The sequence below is a fragment of the Cervus elaphus genome, chromosome 3 (genome assembly GCF_910594005.1).
Source record: "Cervus elaphus chromosome 3, mCerEla1.1, whole genome shotgun sequence".
Lineage (NCBI taxonomy): Eukaryota > Metazoa > Chordata > Mammalia > Artiodactyla > Cervidae > Cervus > Cervus elaphus.
Genome location: NC_057817.1, coordinates 15,599,074 through 15,617,042, shown reverse-complemented (window position 1 = coordinate 15,617,042; position 17,969 = coordinate 15,599,074). Strand labels below are relative to the sequence as shown.

The following is a 17,969-nucleotide window of genomic DNA, read 5'->3' as shown; positions in this document are numbered from 1 at the left end:
GGAATATCCCCTGGAGAAGGGAATGGTTGCCCACTCTAGTATTCTTGCCTAGAGAATTCCATGGACAGAGGAGCCTAGGGGGCTACGGTCTATGGGTTTGCAAAGTTGTACACAACTGAGTGACTAAGACTTTCACTTTTTCTCAAACATAAACATATACTTAAATGACTATAAACTACACACACAGTCACACACACACAGAGTTATATGTCTTTAGTGATGTTTATCTAACTTACTGCTGATCTGCTTAACAGCTATTTATTGAACATCTACTACAGTTTTTAAATGACTATAAAATACACTAAAATACTCTAAATGACTGTAAAACAGGGCTTCCTGAAGCGACTTAGCAGCAGCAGCATAGCTCAACTGGTAAAGAATCTGCCTGCAATACTGGAGACCCGGATTCGATTCCTGGGTTGGGAAGATCCCCTGGAGAAGGAAATGGCAATGCACTCCAGTATTCTTACCTGGAGAATCCCATGCACAGAGGAGCCTGCATGCTACAGTCCATGGGGTCGCAATAGTCAGGCACGACTTAGTGACTAAACCGCCACTACGGTATTAGGTTCAGGGAATTTGGTGGGGAGCAAGTGGGGACCGAGTCCTCCATGATTTTAGTATTCAAATAAGTTTTGTTATTGGTTTATTTAGAGCACAATGAAGTAACATTTAATCAGAATTCTTTTAAGTTCCTTGTGGGAATCACTGAGGTGAACAAAATAAACCAGCAATACACTCCACTTTGTCAGTTTTGTCTAAGCTGTTTCCTTTTGATCCCTCCTCCTTAACATGTCTTAATTGTCTTATCATTTTGCAACCTGATCTCTTTGCTATAGCTCATGAACGGCTTAACTCATACTAAAAAGTTAACTTTTATTATTTTCTATATGGCTTAACTCTTGGCTATAACTAAATGTTACCAACAGTCTCAAGCTTTTTTCTTCATTCACATGGAATCAGCAAATATCTATTGAATACTTCCCATGTACTTGACACTGTGCTAGGTGTTATCAACAGCTGCAAGATGATTCTTGTCCCTAGTAATGTGTGTGTGTGCACACGTGTGTGTGCTCAGCTGTGTCTGACTCTTTGCCACCCCACAGACTGTAGCCCGCAAGGCTCCTCTGTCCTTAGTATTTCCCAGGCAAGAATACTGGAGTGGGTAGCCATCTCCAAGAGGATCTTCTTGACCCAGGGATCGAACCCAGGTCTTCTGCATTGCAGGCAGATTCTACACCACTGAGCCATCTGGAAAGCCCAATATCCCTAACAGGAGTTCTATCTTTATAATGAAATTAACCTTCTTTTCTTCATCCTGGTTTATCTTTCTTCTAACTCTGAAATTTGATATGCATAAATATGATAAATGTTGGAATGAAAATGTTATGTTTTCATCCTTGTATTCTTAGCCCTTAAACTTACTATTCGTTCTCCATTAAAATCCCTACACGCAGACCCCTCCTCTTTGAAGAGAGGTCCACATCAAAACCATTCACTCACTTTCTTTCTCCATCTGGCTCATCTTAGTTTTGCTACCAATTATGACATCTTTAGGATACTGACCCTTAGATTTTTCAATAAACCAGCAACTCTCACTTTACACATGATGTTCTTCACTGCAGTACTAACTTCACTGGGTATCTGCTAAATTCCTACCCAGATCACCAAATTCTGAAATCACTCTTGTCCATGACACGACAGTAAAAACAAAAAGACAAGAAAACAGAAGCCCAACAAACACAAGATCAGCCATCACTGGCTCACAGCTAGGTCCATCATAAGGGAAAGAGCAGTGACTTACTACAGATAACAATTAGAAGCCAATACCAAACTGAGTAAATCACGGTAACTCCTCACAATTTTCGATTCCATCCTGTAGCTTTCAATTAATTCCTCCTCATCCTCCATCTCCCCCTCCTCTCTCTTCTGTTTAAAGCAGATGACCTTATCTATCCTAATGGAAGTCACCAATACTGAAAGTCCTCTGAAGGCTTTCCACACCGTTTGCTTTCTCAGCCCCTTGTTTCTTCATTAATCAGTAACCTGAGTGGTATTCCTCTCCTATCTGCAACTTTCTTCAAATAACTAACCCCCTACCTTTTGCCCTATTTTCACGCTCATCTTAATCAAATATTATTGACATATCCCTTGGTTAAATAAATATATATACAAGATACAAACAGGAAATATTATTAAGAGCAACAGCAACAACTGAGCAACTTGCTGTAAGGTTTTTCACAGTATGAAGTTTGGATTAATGCTTCCCTATTTCGTCTATTTATGCCCCACCGCCTTGAGGATTACTGCTTTGTTAGACTGCAGGGATTCCATTTAATTTTCTCCTCTGAGTGTCCCATTTGACACTCTCCCTACACCCAGGAGATCAGGGTTCAATCCCTGGTTCGGGAATATCCCCTGGAGAAGGCAATGGCTACCCACTCCAGTATTCCTGCCTGGAGAATTCCATGAACAGAGGAGGCCGGAAAAAACAGATATGATTATAAATGAATGTTAATAAGCGTCAGATGAAAACTAAACAAATACTTGGAAAAAACAAAACAAGAGAAAAAAAAAACAGGGTTTCCCTGGTGGCTCAAACAGTGAAGAATCTGCCTGCAATGCTGGAGACCTGGGTTCAATCCCTGGGTCGGGAATATCCCTTGAAGGAGGAAACGGCAACCCACTCCAGTACCCTTGCCGGGAGAATTCCATGGACAGAGGAGCCTGACGGGCTACAGTCCACGGGATCACAAGGAGTCAGACAGGACTGAGTGACTAAACCCACAGAACTGGTTAGTCTCCCACAGTTTTATGAACAATGTTGCCCTCTGGTGGCCTGAAATTTTCAGGTTGGCAAGTTGGACGTGTAAGAGATACACATATGTAACTGTATAATTGAAAATTACTAGTAAATTTTAAAGCATTTAACAGAATTAAAATGTTTAATATATAATTTAAATTTATTAAGTAGTAAAAGCTTAAAATTATGGCCATTAGAGTCAAATTGAAAGTGAAAGTGAAAGAAAGTAAAAGTCACTCAGTCATGTCTGACTCTTTACTGTACAATCCATGGAATTCTCCAGGCCAGAAAACTGGAGTGGGTAGCCTTTCCCTTCTCCAGGGGATCTTCCCAACCCAGGGATCGAACCTAGGTCTCCCACATTGCAGGCTTTATCAGCTGAGCCACAAGCAAAGCCCAAGAATATTGGAGTGGGTAGCTTATCCTTTCTCCAGCGGATCTTGCTGACCCAGGAATCGAACTGGGGTCTCTTGCATTGCAGGCGGATTCTTTACCAAGTGAGCTATGAGGGAAGCCCAAATTAGTTAATAGCATATCACAAGTCATTAATTAATTGCATATATTAATTGATCACATTAACACTAGAAAAAATTTTATTCTATAAGAAGAAAGACTGAGTTACAGAGTCTTAATATTTGTTCACATATGCAAAAAGACATAAATGCTACATCATCTAGTTACTAAAGATTAAAATATAATTGTACAGGATCCCACTGATTTTCTTTTTCATCTTTAATCTTACCTTGACTATATCTATTCTGGGTATATGTGGAGAAGGGGGAGTAGAGAAAAAGAGTAAGGATTTAAAGGTCATTTTGTTTTACACTTCAGAATGCAAATTTAAAAAAAAACTGGTTTCATTTCATCAATCTGATAGTATTTTGATAAAATACTATTTTGAGAAACAAAACAAAATCTTAATATAAAGACACAAAACCTCACACAGTAATAAGAATGTGATTTGGTTTACGATCATGTAACTAGAGTAAATATCTCTATAAAAATTATATGATTGCCATTTTGGATCTTTACCTAAGAGGTCATGCTTAATGACCACAGTCAAAATGCTAAATTTAAGATATCCTTGTTAACTTGAATATCTGGTTATCCTTTTTCTTTTGTTACCCTATCATGCCCCCTTGTGACAGATAAAAAGAAGTTTAACTTTTGCCTCATAATATTATGTCTAATCTTTGGCTACTGAAGCAGTGATTTTTATTTTTATGTTGAGCATATATTCCTTATTAAAATTTTTCTAAAAATATTACCTACTATGCTGATTTATTTAAAAATGTACTCAACCTAAAAAAATAAAACTCAGTTACTAGAAATAGCAAGAAAAACCTATATATTTCCAGAGACAGAGTCTAACAAGATAAAATTTTCCTTAGCTTCACCCTCGCAGACTATTGCAAATACTCTAAATAATTTAAAAAATTAGATCTTGAACATAAATAATAATTATGTGTTGAACATTGGCTGAATCAGTTTGTAAGCCACTTTTGGTATTTGAACTTGCTCCAGGAGTTTCAGTAACTTATTAATCTCAAAACATTTATTTAAATGTTGCTTTTGATACTGTTGAAAATGAGTAGAAATATCCATCAAAGCAATATAACATTATCAAACTACCCTGAACTACTGCACTGAATTCTACTTCCCTAGAACTGAAGGAGAGTCTCACTGTTTTTAAGGGCTTGGGGTTATATTTCCCTGGGTAAATACCACATAGTATTCAGTTCACAGAGCCCGGATGGACTCGGTAGGAATTTACAATATGAGTACAGGACGCACTAAACAATCTGACAACAAAGCAAATATTGACATTTTCTCTAAAAATGCTTGAAATTTTAATACTTTAAATGTAAAAAATTTTGAGTACACACACAAAAAAATCACACTTATCTTAAAAAGATAAAAGATAAAATTAAGATATCACCATACAAGGCCAAAAAAGGAAAGTTGGACATTTATGAATATAAAAATGAATCATCAGTAATTTATTAATGACTAGTAACGGCTGTGTCAACAAATATCAGTTATTCCTCAGAAACCAACAGTATTTTGGTTATTTTTTTCTAAAAATTATATATATATATGTATATATATGCATATATTTCTTAGAATTCTAGAATTGAATTGATCAAAGTAATGAATAGAAAATTAATAAAGGTAAAAATTAATCTGAGTGTTTCTTAGTATACCGGTATAAGCTAGAACTATAGGATAAATATAGACTCCTTGCTTGTCTCAGGAATAATTTTATGGAGACATTTCACTGACATTAAGATTTTTATAAAGGAAATTGATGAATGAGAGAAAGCAGATAAAAAAGAATGTCATGTTACTTATATTGAGCCTATGAGTCCATGAGTAAACACAGTTATTTGAAATATACAAATAACTTAAATTGTCTTAATTGTAGCTATAAATTCGTTAACCACCTATTTCTTGCTCTGATATCTATAAATTACTCCACATATTAAGTAATTTTAATAATAACTAGAGGTGTCCAAATAAAGACAAATGACTTGAAGAGCCTGGCAACTGGGACAGAAGAAAGATGCCTTTGAACATTTCGCAAGTTCAGCATAACCACAAAAGATATACACTGTGCTCCTTTCCCAAAGTGTCAAAGCTGATATTCATGGAACTGATAAATGTACGGAAATAGTTTATAGAATAATCAAGCAATTTAAAAACACACAAAGGAATAAGTATGTGAAGCAGATGCTCTTTAGAATCACCATTTGCTGAGACGAACCAGCTTAGAAAGCAATTACAGCATAATTCTCAGTGCACAATAGATAGAATAATCAATAGCAAAGTAGATAAGAAACAGGGACAAGTAAATACAGCATTTAAGAGTATAATAAATCATTAAATGCAATATCATAAATTTCTCTACATTTTTCTTATTCTTTTTATGGAATATTACCTTAGACAGTCTCATATCTGTGCATTTTATTTCTATGCTTATTAAATACAATTTGCTAAAAATAGTTTAAAGATTATATTTTCAATGTCAGATACACAGTTATGGAGCATTGATTACCCACCTAATTTTTTCCTTAACTTCTTTGATTTCATTTTCTGTGCTCTCTTCAGCATCTGCTGAGCAGTAGAAATATCCTTAAAACCCCTATTAAAAGATCAAATTTAATAAAGGCAAAAATCCTCAGACTATATTTATATTATGCATATAAACATACATATCTGAATTATATCATACCAAAACAAATTTGAATTCCCATTTAAGAATCTAAATTCAACAGAGGTATAGTTTCTTAACAACTAATAAAGATATTCTTGAAATCTTGAAAAATACTTGTTTTGGATATTTAAAAGTATCTAAATCTCTTAATATGTTAGTGTTAAATGAACTACATACCATTCTTCTGAAATTTTTTCTTCTTTTTCAGACTTTAGCAGACTCTTTCTGCTGGTCTTTGCTTCAGGTGGTCTGGATAAAGTTCTATTTTCTGATCTAGCAACAGGACAAAAACCACACTTGACTGAATCAGCACAAGCATATCAACACTTGTTAAAACTACAAGCTGTTTATGTTGTCTCACACTTGGAAATAAAATATATTTAAGTTACAGAAAAAACTTTATCTTGAAAAGTAATAAAAGTCAGCCATTAATTTAAAATGTTTACATTTCAATTACTTGGAGCATATTTCAATCCTATTGTCAAAAGAAACAACATTGGAATTTTTATTCTAACTCTTATTTCTACCTATACAGCAGTATTTAAAAGTCCACTTGTATGCAACAGTTAATAATATTATTTCACTGACACTTTGTATGTGCTTTAATGAATGTACATCACACATTTTTCTTACACTGAAAACTCCATAAAATCATTAAATTTTTAATACAAATGCTCTCCCGTGTTCTAAACAAGCAAATTCATACATATTTCCATAATCTTACTATTTTTGTAAGGAGTATAATATTCTTGCCATTCATTAAAGGTTGATCCTCTAAAAGAGCAATTTAGCTTACCTGCTATTAAATTGTGTGTGTTCTGATGAAAGCAAATTTTCTTCCTCATTACATAGCCATGCTTGAGCTGGATGACTTGGTAAATTAAGTGAAGTATCATCATATTTTAAGATTCCAGAGAACTCATCAGAAAAAAAAGTACATACATATAAAATAAATTGAAGAAAATCTAACATTTATATTGTATTACTTTACATGCATATTACTGAGTAGTTTAAGAAAAACTTATATAAAAATTAAAAATTGTAATAAAATTAAATTTATAGACATACAAATGTCCTTTCTTGCAGTGGTGAGGGGTATGCTTTTTGTATAGTTTGCATATACAAAATGATTAATTGAAAAGATCATAAAAAAATTCAGAAAACAAAAACTTCAAAGATTATCAAATAAATAACAGATATTGCAGTCCATTGACCTCTGACTGAGAATCTTCAGCTGTTGCCCTTTTAATGCATATTTTTGTATTTTTAAAGTGCTGTCAACTAGTGATTTTATGCAGCTGAAGCATGTCATATATTTTTTTTTTTTTTGCTACTGTGAAATAAAGTGTTGAAAGAAATCCAAAATAAAGAAAAAAAAATTAGGAGCAAATGAAAGAAAAGCTACATGAAAAATTACATCTGGGGATGAGGAGGAAGTCAGAGGCTTCTAAAAGTAATTGTGTTTTTCAAGTCAATAAATTGTATTATTAATCACTGCAGCGTAGCATAACCTTAAGAAATGAGCAAAGATCGAGCACTAAGAGATTTCCATGACATGTTACCTTTGGCCAGTGCAGCTGGTTTGGAAGAAGCAGTGTTTGTGAAGGGAAGCGGGCGGAATCTAAAGCAAGCCATTCCTTCTCTAAGGCAGCCTGAACAAATAATAACATTAATGTACATAATTTAGTTTGCATAACTTTTATAAAGATTCTTTTAAACTGTCTTACACACTACTAATGTTAAGAAAGTCTATCAGCATTTCTACTTAGAGGAAAATTTGCTACTTGCTCTTGTGAAATGTTATGCATCTGTTTAATGCAAACATTCTAAAAAAATGGGATAAAACTTTTCATCCTCAAGTAGAATAAAGTAAAACCTTGAGTACTCACATGTTCTAAAAAATGAGAAGTACAGATTGTTCAGTGTATTTAATGGTTTGAGAACTAGGACTGTGAGCCAACTCTAGATGTAACTGAAGGACATAACTGTTTTACTTTTTATTATGCAAATTATAATATTTTCCATCAAACCTCACTATTTAAAATTTATATTATTTTAACATATTAGTATCACTTTTTTTCTGCAAGTACTATCTGTAAGTTAGCTTTTACTTAATTTTAGCTCAAAATTTCACAAATTTTCTGAATATATGGAAAAAAAGAATTTTGTGGCAATATATGGAACATGGTTCCTGATAATATATTCTCTAATTCAAAGGTCTGAATGATAAAAACATAAAATTTGAAATGATTTTAAGTCACTTCATTCTTCATCTTATAAGATCTTTATTCCATTTAGGTAATTTCCAAACTTTTTATCTTTCTACAGTGGAACTAGTTACACTAGTATTGTATAATGTAGGATATCATTATCTAAATTTTATTTGCTTGGCTTATCGAATATGGTTTAAATAATATCCTTTGGTTCTATAATTTTTAAAAAATCTTTAAGGAAAAAGGATGGTCAGAATACCAATGAACTTGATTTTTAAAAGTTTCTAAAATGATCAAACATATTTATGTTTTAAAAACTGGAATGACTATAAGCTAAGACTTAAATTCAATTTTCCATTCATAGAGCTTCAGTGGTTCTTGACTGTCTCTTGAAAGACCACTGGAAAGGCAAGACTAAGACGGCCGGACTACAGACCAGCAGGGCAATGGCAGACCATTGCTTACAGCGTTCAGTCTCAGGAAATCTAATCAAATTTATGTTATCTGAATATCGATGTATAAAGAACACAGTTGTGCACCAGTACATTGTTCAGTTCTACCTGGGAAGAGATTATTAACACGTATGTTACAGTTATATACCTGTTATACCTGGTTTAAGAATATACATCTGACTTAAGAAGGGCTACTAAATGCAAAATTGCAAGCAGTATGTGTGGCTGAGATTTTTTAATTATCTCTTTTGTATGACAATTCAAGGAAAATTTAGCTCTATCCCAGGGAAGATCAAGGTCCAAGACATATCAGTTCTCATTAAATTAATATTCTTATTCTGTAAAACTGCTAAAATGAAGAGACGTGGAGACAATACTACAAAAGGCAAAATGCCAGAGGATTCTGGGAACATGGTGGAGTAGGGAGCACTGGGAACCTGTCTCCCAACCTACACAACTGAACCGGCAGAGTCTGTCTAGTGTAACCGTTTTAGAAGTCTAGAGTCTACTGAAGGCTTCTAACGCCCTGGGGAAGATGGTTAACTTTGGTCAATGTCAACTCTTGGCACAGTAACAGCCACCTGTCTTCCATTCCCGAGCCCCGAGGCAGGCAGTGGTCCCTGTGTTTCAGGAGTAAGTTGCACATAGCTTGCAGTGGTCAGGGTAGACAATGAGGATGCTGTCTGCCAAATATTGGAGATCTGTGATTGACCTTTGTTTGTTGCTTCTGATCACAGAGGTACAAAGAGGTGAGTGGCCATATCATACAGATGATACCATACCATATAGAGTTTCTTCCTTGGAAAAGCTACATAAAGTCTGGGGAAATTTTTAGTTCTTTAAATTGATATCTAAAAGTGCAGAAAACTTTGAAAATAGTTTTTCTTATTTTTTTAATATAGGGTGACAGACTTTTTTAAGATTCTAGAATAATTCTTTAACTTTAATCTTTTAAAAATTTCTAGAGACATAAATAGAAGGTACAATATAAAATGCTAAAGATACTTAGCAATTATATAATCTCAATCAAAAATGTTACCAAGACTACTGATTTATATCAGTTCAAGCTTATTAATATCAAATATATGTGGCAGTATCTAGTATGTTGAGGAAAAAAACTCAAAACATCAGGAGGAATTGGTCATAATTATAAATATGCTGTTTAAAAATATATATTAATATGTCTTTCTTACTGCTGGGCATATACAAATTTCAGTTATTGCTTAAGAAAACCTTCTGCTCAGATATTCCTTAATTTACAACTGAGAATTTGGAAAGCTTTCTGTTTATTAGAAGACTAAATCAAAATTTATTTACATATTAAAAATAAAATTGTTCGTGTCTCCTGGTTTATGGGAACTTTAATAGAATTTGTATTTTGCTGTTGTGTGAAAATCGTATAATCTGAATTATGTTGAATCACTTCATAGTGCTTTTCAGGTCTAATATATCCTTCTACTTTTCTGCCTATTCGTTCTATTAATTTTTTAGAGTTTGATATTAAAACTCCAACTAAAAAACTAAATTTTTCTACTTAAAAAAATAAGTATAATATGGTAGATCAGACAGTAAAGAATCTGTCTGCAGTGCAGGAGACCCAGGTTCGATCCCCTGTTTGGGAAGATCCCCTGGAAGAAGGGAATGGTTGCCCACTCCAGTATTTTCGCCTGGAGAATCCCACGGACAGAGGAGCCTGGCAGGCCACAGTCCATGGCATCACAAAGAGTCGGACACGACTGACCCACTAAGCAAGGCACAGCATGGGTGCACACAACTTGGAAGACTCTCAAGGGAATTAAGAGGAGTGAAAAAAACAATCCACAAATGATACAAATTGTATGACTCATTTATATAACATTCTTGACAGGACAACACTATAGAAATGGAGGACAGATGAATGGTTGCCAATGGCAAGAGACTGGACTGGGGAGGTGGCTGAGGTTACAGGGGCAACAGGATGGATTCTTATAATGATGGAACTATTTTGTATCCTGATTGTGGTGTTGGATACATGAGTCTACACGTGATAAAATCATGATAAAACTGGATAGAATTAAACACATGTGAGGACAAATAAAACCAGGGAAATAGGAAAACATAAAGTTGAATTCAGATAAATTTGCAATTATGCATTCACAACTTTTGAATTGGACTTTGAATGTTGAATTCACAACATACATTGGACTTTTTATCAGAGAAGAAATTTTTACCCTATAATCCAACTTTGAAAGACTAGGAAATAGGCTATCAGAAGAGCTGGGAGTAACCTTCATGCTTATTTGCATGAAAGTGAAACTGAAACTCACTCAGTTGTGTCCCACTCTTTGCGACCCCATGGACTAGGGAGTCCATGGAATTCTCCAGGCAAGAATACTGGCATGGGTAGCCTTTCCCTTCTCCAGGGGATCTTCCCAACCCAGGGATCAAACCCAGGTCTCCCATATTGCAGGCGGATTCTTTACCAGCTGAGCCACAAGGGAAGCCCAAGAAGACTGAAGTAGGTAGCCTATCCCTTCTGCAGTGGATCTTCCCAACCCAGGAATTGCACTGGGGTCGCCTGCATTGCTTATTTGCATATGTATATCTAAAATTTTTCACACCAACTAGTAAAATCCTTCCATTTAACTTATGAAGCTAGAATCAGACTTGCTCTAAGCCACAGGTTACTTAAGAGTGGAACAAGTCCTACAGATTCTGGTCTTTTTTTCTTTCTATAACCCCTGACTCTGAGCCCCAACAGTTTCCACCTCTTCTACCTAAGTTGCCTCATGCCATTGTCAAAATAATCCTTTCTAACACTTCTTGATAACTTTGTTGCGCCTCAGAATCCTTAAAATCCTTGGAAACTTGGCCCATTATGAAGCTCAAAACACACTTTCTAAACCTTCCCTTCCATTATCAATGTTGATACCTTTTCAGTTATCTATTAGGCTAACTTCAGCCATATAGCTGTGGCCCTTGAAATTCATCTGTGTAATTTTTCAGTTTTCTGAACCATTAGAGCCTGACAGTTATGTGCCTTTTATCCCAAAAGCTAACTCAACAATGAACTGATAGACTGACTTCACTACTCTCACTTCTTTCTGTCCACATGCCTAGATAAGGCAATTTGATCAGTTTTGTGACTGTCCTCAGAAAGGGATCATACCCTTGCAGCTCCTTCCTACATAATACTTATGCAAAAATACATGGAGGATGACACAGACCTATTTTGACAGCTCAGGATTTTCTCCTGATCATTCCTAGGTATGGAATATATTTCTTTCCCTAATAGGAAGTTCCAGGCCAGCTTGACTGACACATCAAGAGGCCTAGGGTATACAAACTTAATTCTGGTTAAGTTTTATAAAAATGCACTTGTTCTTCTTCTGAACCCTTCCAGACAAAAGGTCTAGGTGTGACTAGAGAATCATTTTAATCACCACATTAAAAATGTGTAGTTATAACTACTGAAATGGGACACACAGTTCAGTTAGAATTACTTCTTAAACTAGGTGATCTACTCATATCTTTGAAAAGAAAACCTCAGATTCTGAAAAGTGTAGGAAGGGAAGGACATTAATGATCTTCTGCCATTCAGAACTGCTCTTGAAACCTTCCACCATAAGAAAAATGCCCCTGTGGGACCCTCCCAAGCTTGTGCAAACACCTTAAATTTAACTTACAGCTGGGTCTGCCATCCCCTTCCAGGAGTCTATGACTACACTGTGACAGTCATTTTCCTTAAGTCTATCACGACACTGGGTGATGGCCAGTCATCAGTCTGCACCAGTCCCCACTTCCACCCCCTCATAAAACATCTCTGGATTTTCAGTCTTCCTATGGGGTGGACAAATGCCACCTGGAGGGTGTCCTGGTCATATATAACTTTCAAATGTTTAAGAAAACACCACTATGGCCTTGAAAGCATTCAAGTCAGTCTCAATTCACTGGCCAAGGTTGTTTTAGATGGCAGGATTGTCTTAGAATTCTTCTTTGAGGGTCAAGAAAGAGTCTGTGTAATAGCTAAGACTTCCAGCTGTACCCGGAAAAGCTGATCCAATGGGAAGTTCAATACAGAAGCTTAAAGAGGAAATGCCTGGTTTAGTTCAATTCAGTCACTCAGTTGTATCCAACTCTTTGTAACCCCATGGACTGCAGCACGACAGGCCTCCCTGTCCATCACCAACTCCTGGGGCTTGCTCACACACATGTCCATCAAGTCAGTGATGCCATCCAGCCATCTCATCCTCTGTTGTCCCCTTCTCCTCTTGCCCTCAATCTTTCCCAGCATCAGAGTCTTTCCCAGTGACACAGCTCTTTGCATCAGGGGGCCAAAGTATTGGAGTTTGGGCTTCAGCATCAGTCCTTCCAATGAAATTCAGGACTGATTTCCTTTAGGATTGACTGGTTGGATCTCCTTGCAGTCCAAGGGACTCTCAAGAGTCTTCTCCAACACCACAGTTCAAAAGCATCAATTCTTCAGTGCTCAGCTTTCTTAATGGTCCAAATCTCACCTCCATACATGACTACTGGAAAAACCATAGCTTTGACTAGACAGGCCTTTGTTGGTAAAGTAATGTCTCTGTATTTAAAATACAGTCTAGGTTGGTCATAGCTGTAGTGGTTTTGGAGCCCCCAAAATAAAATCTGTCACTATTTCCATTGTTTCTCCATCTATTTGCCATGAAGTGATGGGACCAGATGCCATGATCCTCATTTTTTTAAATGTTGAGTTTTAAGCCAGCTTTTTCACTCTCCTCTTTCAATTTCATCAAGAGGTTTTTTAGTTCTTCTTCATTTTCTGCCATAAAGGTAGTGTCATCTGCATATCTGAGGTTATTGATATTTCTCCTGGCAATCTTGATTCCAGCTTGTGATTCATCCAGTCCAGCATTTCTCATGATGTACTCTGCACATAAGTTAAATAAGCAGGGTGACAATATACAGTGTTGACGTAATCCTTTCCCATACTGGTTCGGTTGTTCAATGCCCAGTTCTAACTGTTGCTTCTTGACCTGCATACAGATTTCTCAGGAGGCAGGTCAGGTGGTCTGGTATTTCTATCGCTTTAAGAATTTTCTGCACTTTGCTGTGATCTACACAGTCAGAGGCTTTAGCATAGTCAACAAAGCAGATGTTTTTGCTGGAACTCTCTTGCTTTTTAGATGATCCAATGGATGGGGGCAACTGGTCTCTGGTTCCAGTGCCTTTTCTAAATCGAGCTTGAAGATCTGAAAGTTCACAGTTCATGTACTGTTGAAGCCTGGCTTGGAGAATTTTGAGCATTACTTTGCTAGCATGTCAGCTGAGTATAATTGTGCAGTAGTTTGAGCATTCTTTGGGATTGCCTTTCTTTGGGATTGGAATGAAAACTGACCTTTTCCAGTCCTGTGGCCACTAGTGAGTTTTCCAAATCTGCTGGCATATTGGGTGCAGCACTTTCACAGCATCGTGTTTTAGGATTTGAAATAGCTCAAGTGGAATTCCATCACCTCCATTAGCTGTGTTCATAGTGATGCTTCCTAAGACCCACTTGGCTTTTCCTTCCAGGATGTCTGGCTCTAGTTGAGTGATCACACCATCAGGATTATCTGGGTAGTGAAGATCTTTTTTGTATAGTTCTTCTGTGTATTCTTGCCACCTCTTCTTAATATTTTCTGCTTCTGTTAGGGCCATACCATTTCTGTCCTTTATTATGTCCATCTTTGCATGAAAAGTTCCCTTGGTATCTCTAATTGTCTTGAAGAGATCTCTAGTCTTTCCCATTCTATTATTTTCCTCTATTTATTTGCATTGATCACTGAGGAAGGCTTTCTTATCTCTCCTTGCTATTCTTTGGAACTCTGTATTCAAATGGGTATATCTTTCCTTTTCTCCTTTGCTTTCCACTTCTCTTCTTTTCACAGCTATTTGTAAGGCCACCTCAGACAGCCATTTTGCCTATTTGCATTTTTTTTCCATTGGGATGGTCTTGATCCCTGTCTCCTGTACAATGTCACGAACCTCCGTCCATAGTTCATCAGGCACTCTGTCTATCAGATCTAGTCCCTTAAATCTATTTGTCACTTCCACTGTATAGTCATAAGGGATTTGATTTAGGTCATACCTGATGGTCTAGTGGTTTTCCCCACTGTCTTCAATTTAAGTCTGAATTTGGCAATAAGGAGTTCATGGTCTGAGCCACAGTCAGCTTCTGGTCTTGCTTTTGCTGATTGTATAGAGCTTCTCCATCTTTGGCTGCAAAGAATATAATCAGTCTGATTTCAGTGTTGACCATCTGGTGATGTCCATGTGTAGAGTCTTCTCTTGTGTTGTTGGAAGAAGGTGTTTGCTATGACCAGTGTGTTCTCTTGGCAAAACTCTATTAGCCTCTACCCTGTTGCATTCTGTACTCCAAGGCCAAATTTGCCTGTTCTTCCAGGTGTTTCTTGACTTCCTACTTTTGCACTGTGGTCCCCTATAATGAAAAGGACATCTTTTGTGGGTGTTAGTTCTAGAAGGTCTTGTAGGTCTTCATAGAACCGTTCAACTTCAGCTTCTTCAGCATTACTGTTTGGGACATAGACTTGGATTACTGTGATATTGAATGGTTTGCCTTGGAAATGAACAGAGATCATTCTGTTGTTTTTGAAATTGCATCAGAGTATTGCATTTTGGACTCTTTTGTTGACTATGATGGCTACTCTATTTCTTCTAAGGGATTCTTTCCCACAGTAGTAGATATAAAGGTCATCTGAGTTAAATTCACCCATTCCAGTCCATTTTAGTTTACTGATTCCTAAAATGTTGATGGTCACTCTTGCCATCTCCTGTTTGACCACTTCCATTTTGCCTTGATTCATGGACCTATTCCAGGTTCCTATGCAATATTGCTCTTTATAGCACTGGACTTTACTTTCATCAAGAGTCATATCCACAACTAGGTAACCTTTAATGAAGCTTGGTAATCTTCATTAAACGTATCATGAGGATAGCCTAATGAATTTTGTCCTAGCCCCTGTCAGATTATTCACAGTGGCCACTGGAGTGGCTATGTGTGAGAAAATCTTCCATATACATACTAGGGGTACATATTGTTGACAGACAGCTTTCTTTACATCTCTAACACTTCTGTGTGACTTAAGACATCTTTTGTTCTGGACTATCTTTCCAATAATGTTAATATATTATAGCTAACAGACTTGGAAAATATAGTTTCTGGGTGTTTTCTTGAGGTGCAGAAGGCAAACTTTGCGTTCTGGTATAAGAAAATAATGACTTCCTCTGGAGCATAAATCGAGCAATTTTTTAGCAGTCCTTTTAAAATGTAGGGTTTCCTACGCCTTCCAGTTCCCAAGGGGGAATTCTTCTCTATGGAACTTGAGGGCAAAGGGAAATAGATACGAGCATGACATTTCTGCTGCATGACAAGTAATAAATGTCTCATTTCTTCTGCCAGCATCCTTGAAAGTGTGGCAGCCTACCCTGTTAGATTGCATGCAGGATAAAATCTCAGATCCCTCACTTCTCTGCATTTAAAAATTTAAGGCAAACTATGGGCTTTATGTAAGGAGACCCAACTAGTCAATTCTAAAGGAAATCAATTTTGAATATTCATTGGCATTACTAATGATGAAACTGAAGCTCCAATACTTTGGCCACCTGACTCATTTGAAAAGACCCTGATTCTTGGAAAGATTGAAGGCAGGAGGAGAAGGGGACAACTAGAGGATGAGATGGCTGGATGGCATCACTGACTCGATGGATGTGAGTTTGAGCAAGCTCCGGGAGTTGGTGATGGACAGGGATGTCTGGCATGCTGCAGTCCATGGGGTCACTGAGCAACTGAACTGAACTGATGGGCTTCCCAGGTGGCACTAGTGGAAAGGACTCTCCTGCCAATGTAGGAGACATGGGTTCAATTCCTGGGTCAGGAGGATCCCCTGGAGTAGGAAATTGTAACCCACTCCAGTATTCCTGCCTGGAAAATTCCATGCACAGAGGAGCCTAGCATGCTTCAGTCCATGGGGTCACAAAGAGTTGGACACGACTGAGCATTCACACACACATGCTTAATAAAAACCCAAATAAATTGATTCTTGGTTATCAGTGCCCCCTTGGTTAACCATTTGTTAAATGCCAACACATTTCAAACAGGCAACAAACCAATATAAAAACTTCATGGCAGACTGATCCAGACTTTTTGTTTGAGGCAAATTTATCAAGACAGTTTTTTTTTTTTTTAAGACAGTTTTATATTCACTTCTTTTATAGCAATTGTAATTCCCTGTAAAATTCAAATATATTTCTGATCTCTCCTAGACTAGGGACCATGTTATATCTGTCTGTGTACATATGCTGGAACCAAGCACGGTGCCCACCATACTGTAAGCGTTCAGTATTTGTTGGCTGGGAGTGAAAAATAAGCTTGAATAGATGACTACAACTCTTTTGCAGATATCTTAAAGAGGAGTATTAAACTTAATCCAAAGGAACTACTGTTATGACCTAAATAAGATGAAAAGGAAGTACTGGTTAGATAAGCCTTGCATTTGTAAATAGGAATGTAAAAGAAAGAAAGAACACACAGAAAGCAGTGACACTTTGGTAATTTGATTATGTCATCTGAAGTTGCTAAGATTATTTGAAAATTAAGTGATGGCAATTAAAAAAAAACAGTGAAAACTATCAAAGGAAAGAAAAGTAACAATGCCTTCATAATTCATATTTAGCTTTAATTCTTAGTCCCCTAAACTATAATCTCTGTATTAGAAACAAATTTATCCATTTAAAACAAATAATACATTTAACTCCTTTGCTCAAAACCCAGTAAAAATTTTCTATCACATTTGAAAAAAATTCAAAGTTCTTGAAATCATATTGTGGGCTTTATGTGGACTGTTCCCCGATCATTTGTATGTTTCTTCCTGGTCTCAGGTTATTCTCCACTACTCATCAGTACTGTGCTGTGTTGTGTTTAGTCGCTCAGTCATGTCCGACTCTTTGCGATCCCATGAGAGTAGCCTGCCAGGCTCCTCTGTCCATGGGGATTCTCCAAGCAAGAATACAGGAGTGGGTTGCCATGTCTTCCTCCAGGGGATCTTCCAAACCCAGGAACTGAACCCAGGTCTCCCCCATTGCAAGCAGATTCTTTACCAGCTGAGCCATCAGGGAAGCTCATGAATACTGGAGTGGGTAGCCTATCCCTTCTCCAGGGGATCTTCCTGACCCAGGAATTGAACGGGGGTTTTCTGCATTGCAGGTGGATTCTTAACCAGCTGAGCTACCAAGGAAGCCCACTAATCAGTTCTACTTCTTGTGAATTT

General features: G+C 36.9%; 1 protein-coding gene across 1 annotated transcript in view; it reads right to left on the bottom strand.

Moving 5' to 3' along the window:
* LRRIQ1 (leucine rich repeats and IQ motif containing 1) overlaps positions 1-17,969 on the bottom strand; it is a 189,013-nt gene that overhangs the window by 75,338 nt on the left and 95,706 nt on the right. Inside the window, exons 18-21 of the mRNA XM_043880603.1 lie at positions 7,580-7,669; positions 6,814-6,935; positions 6,195-6,290; positions 5,863-5,945 (exon numbers count right to left, since the gene is read on the bottom strand). Coding sequence (XP_043736538.1) covers positions 5,863-5,945; positions 6,195-6,290; positions 6,814-6,935; positions 7,580-7,669 — 391 coding nt within the window. The remainder of the gene's footprint in view (positions 1-5,862; positions 5,946-6,194; positions 6,291-6,813; positions 6,936-7,579; positions 7,670-17,969) is intronic.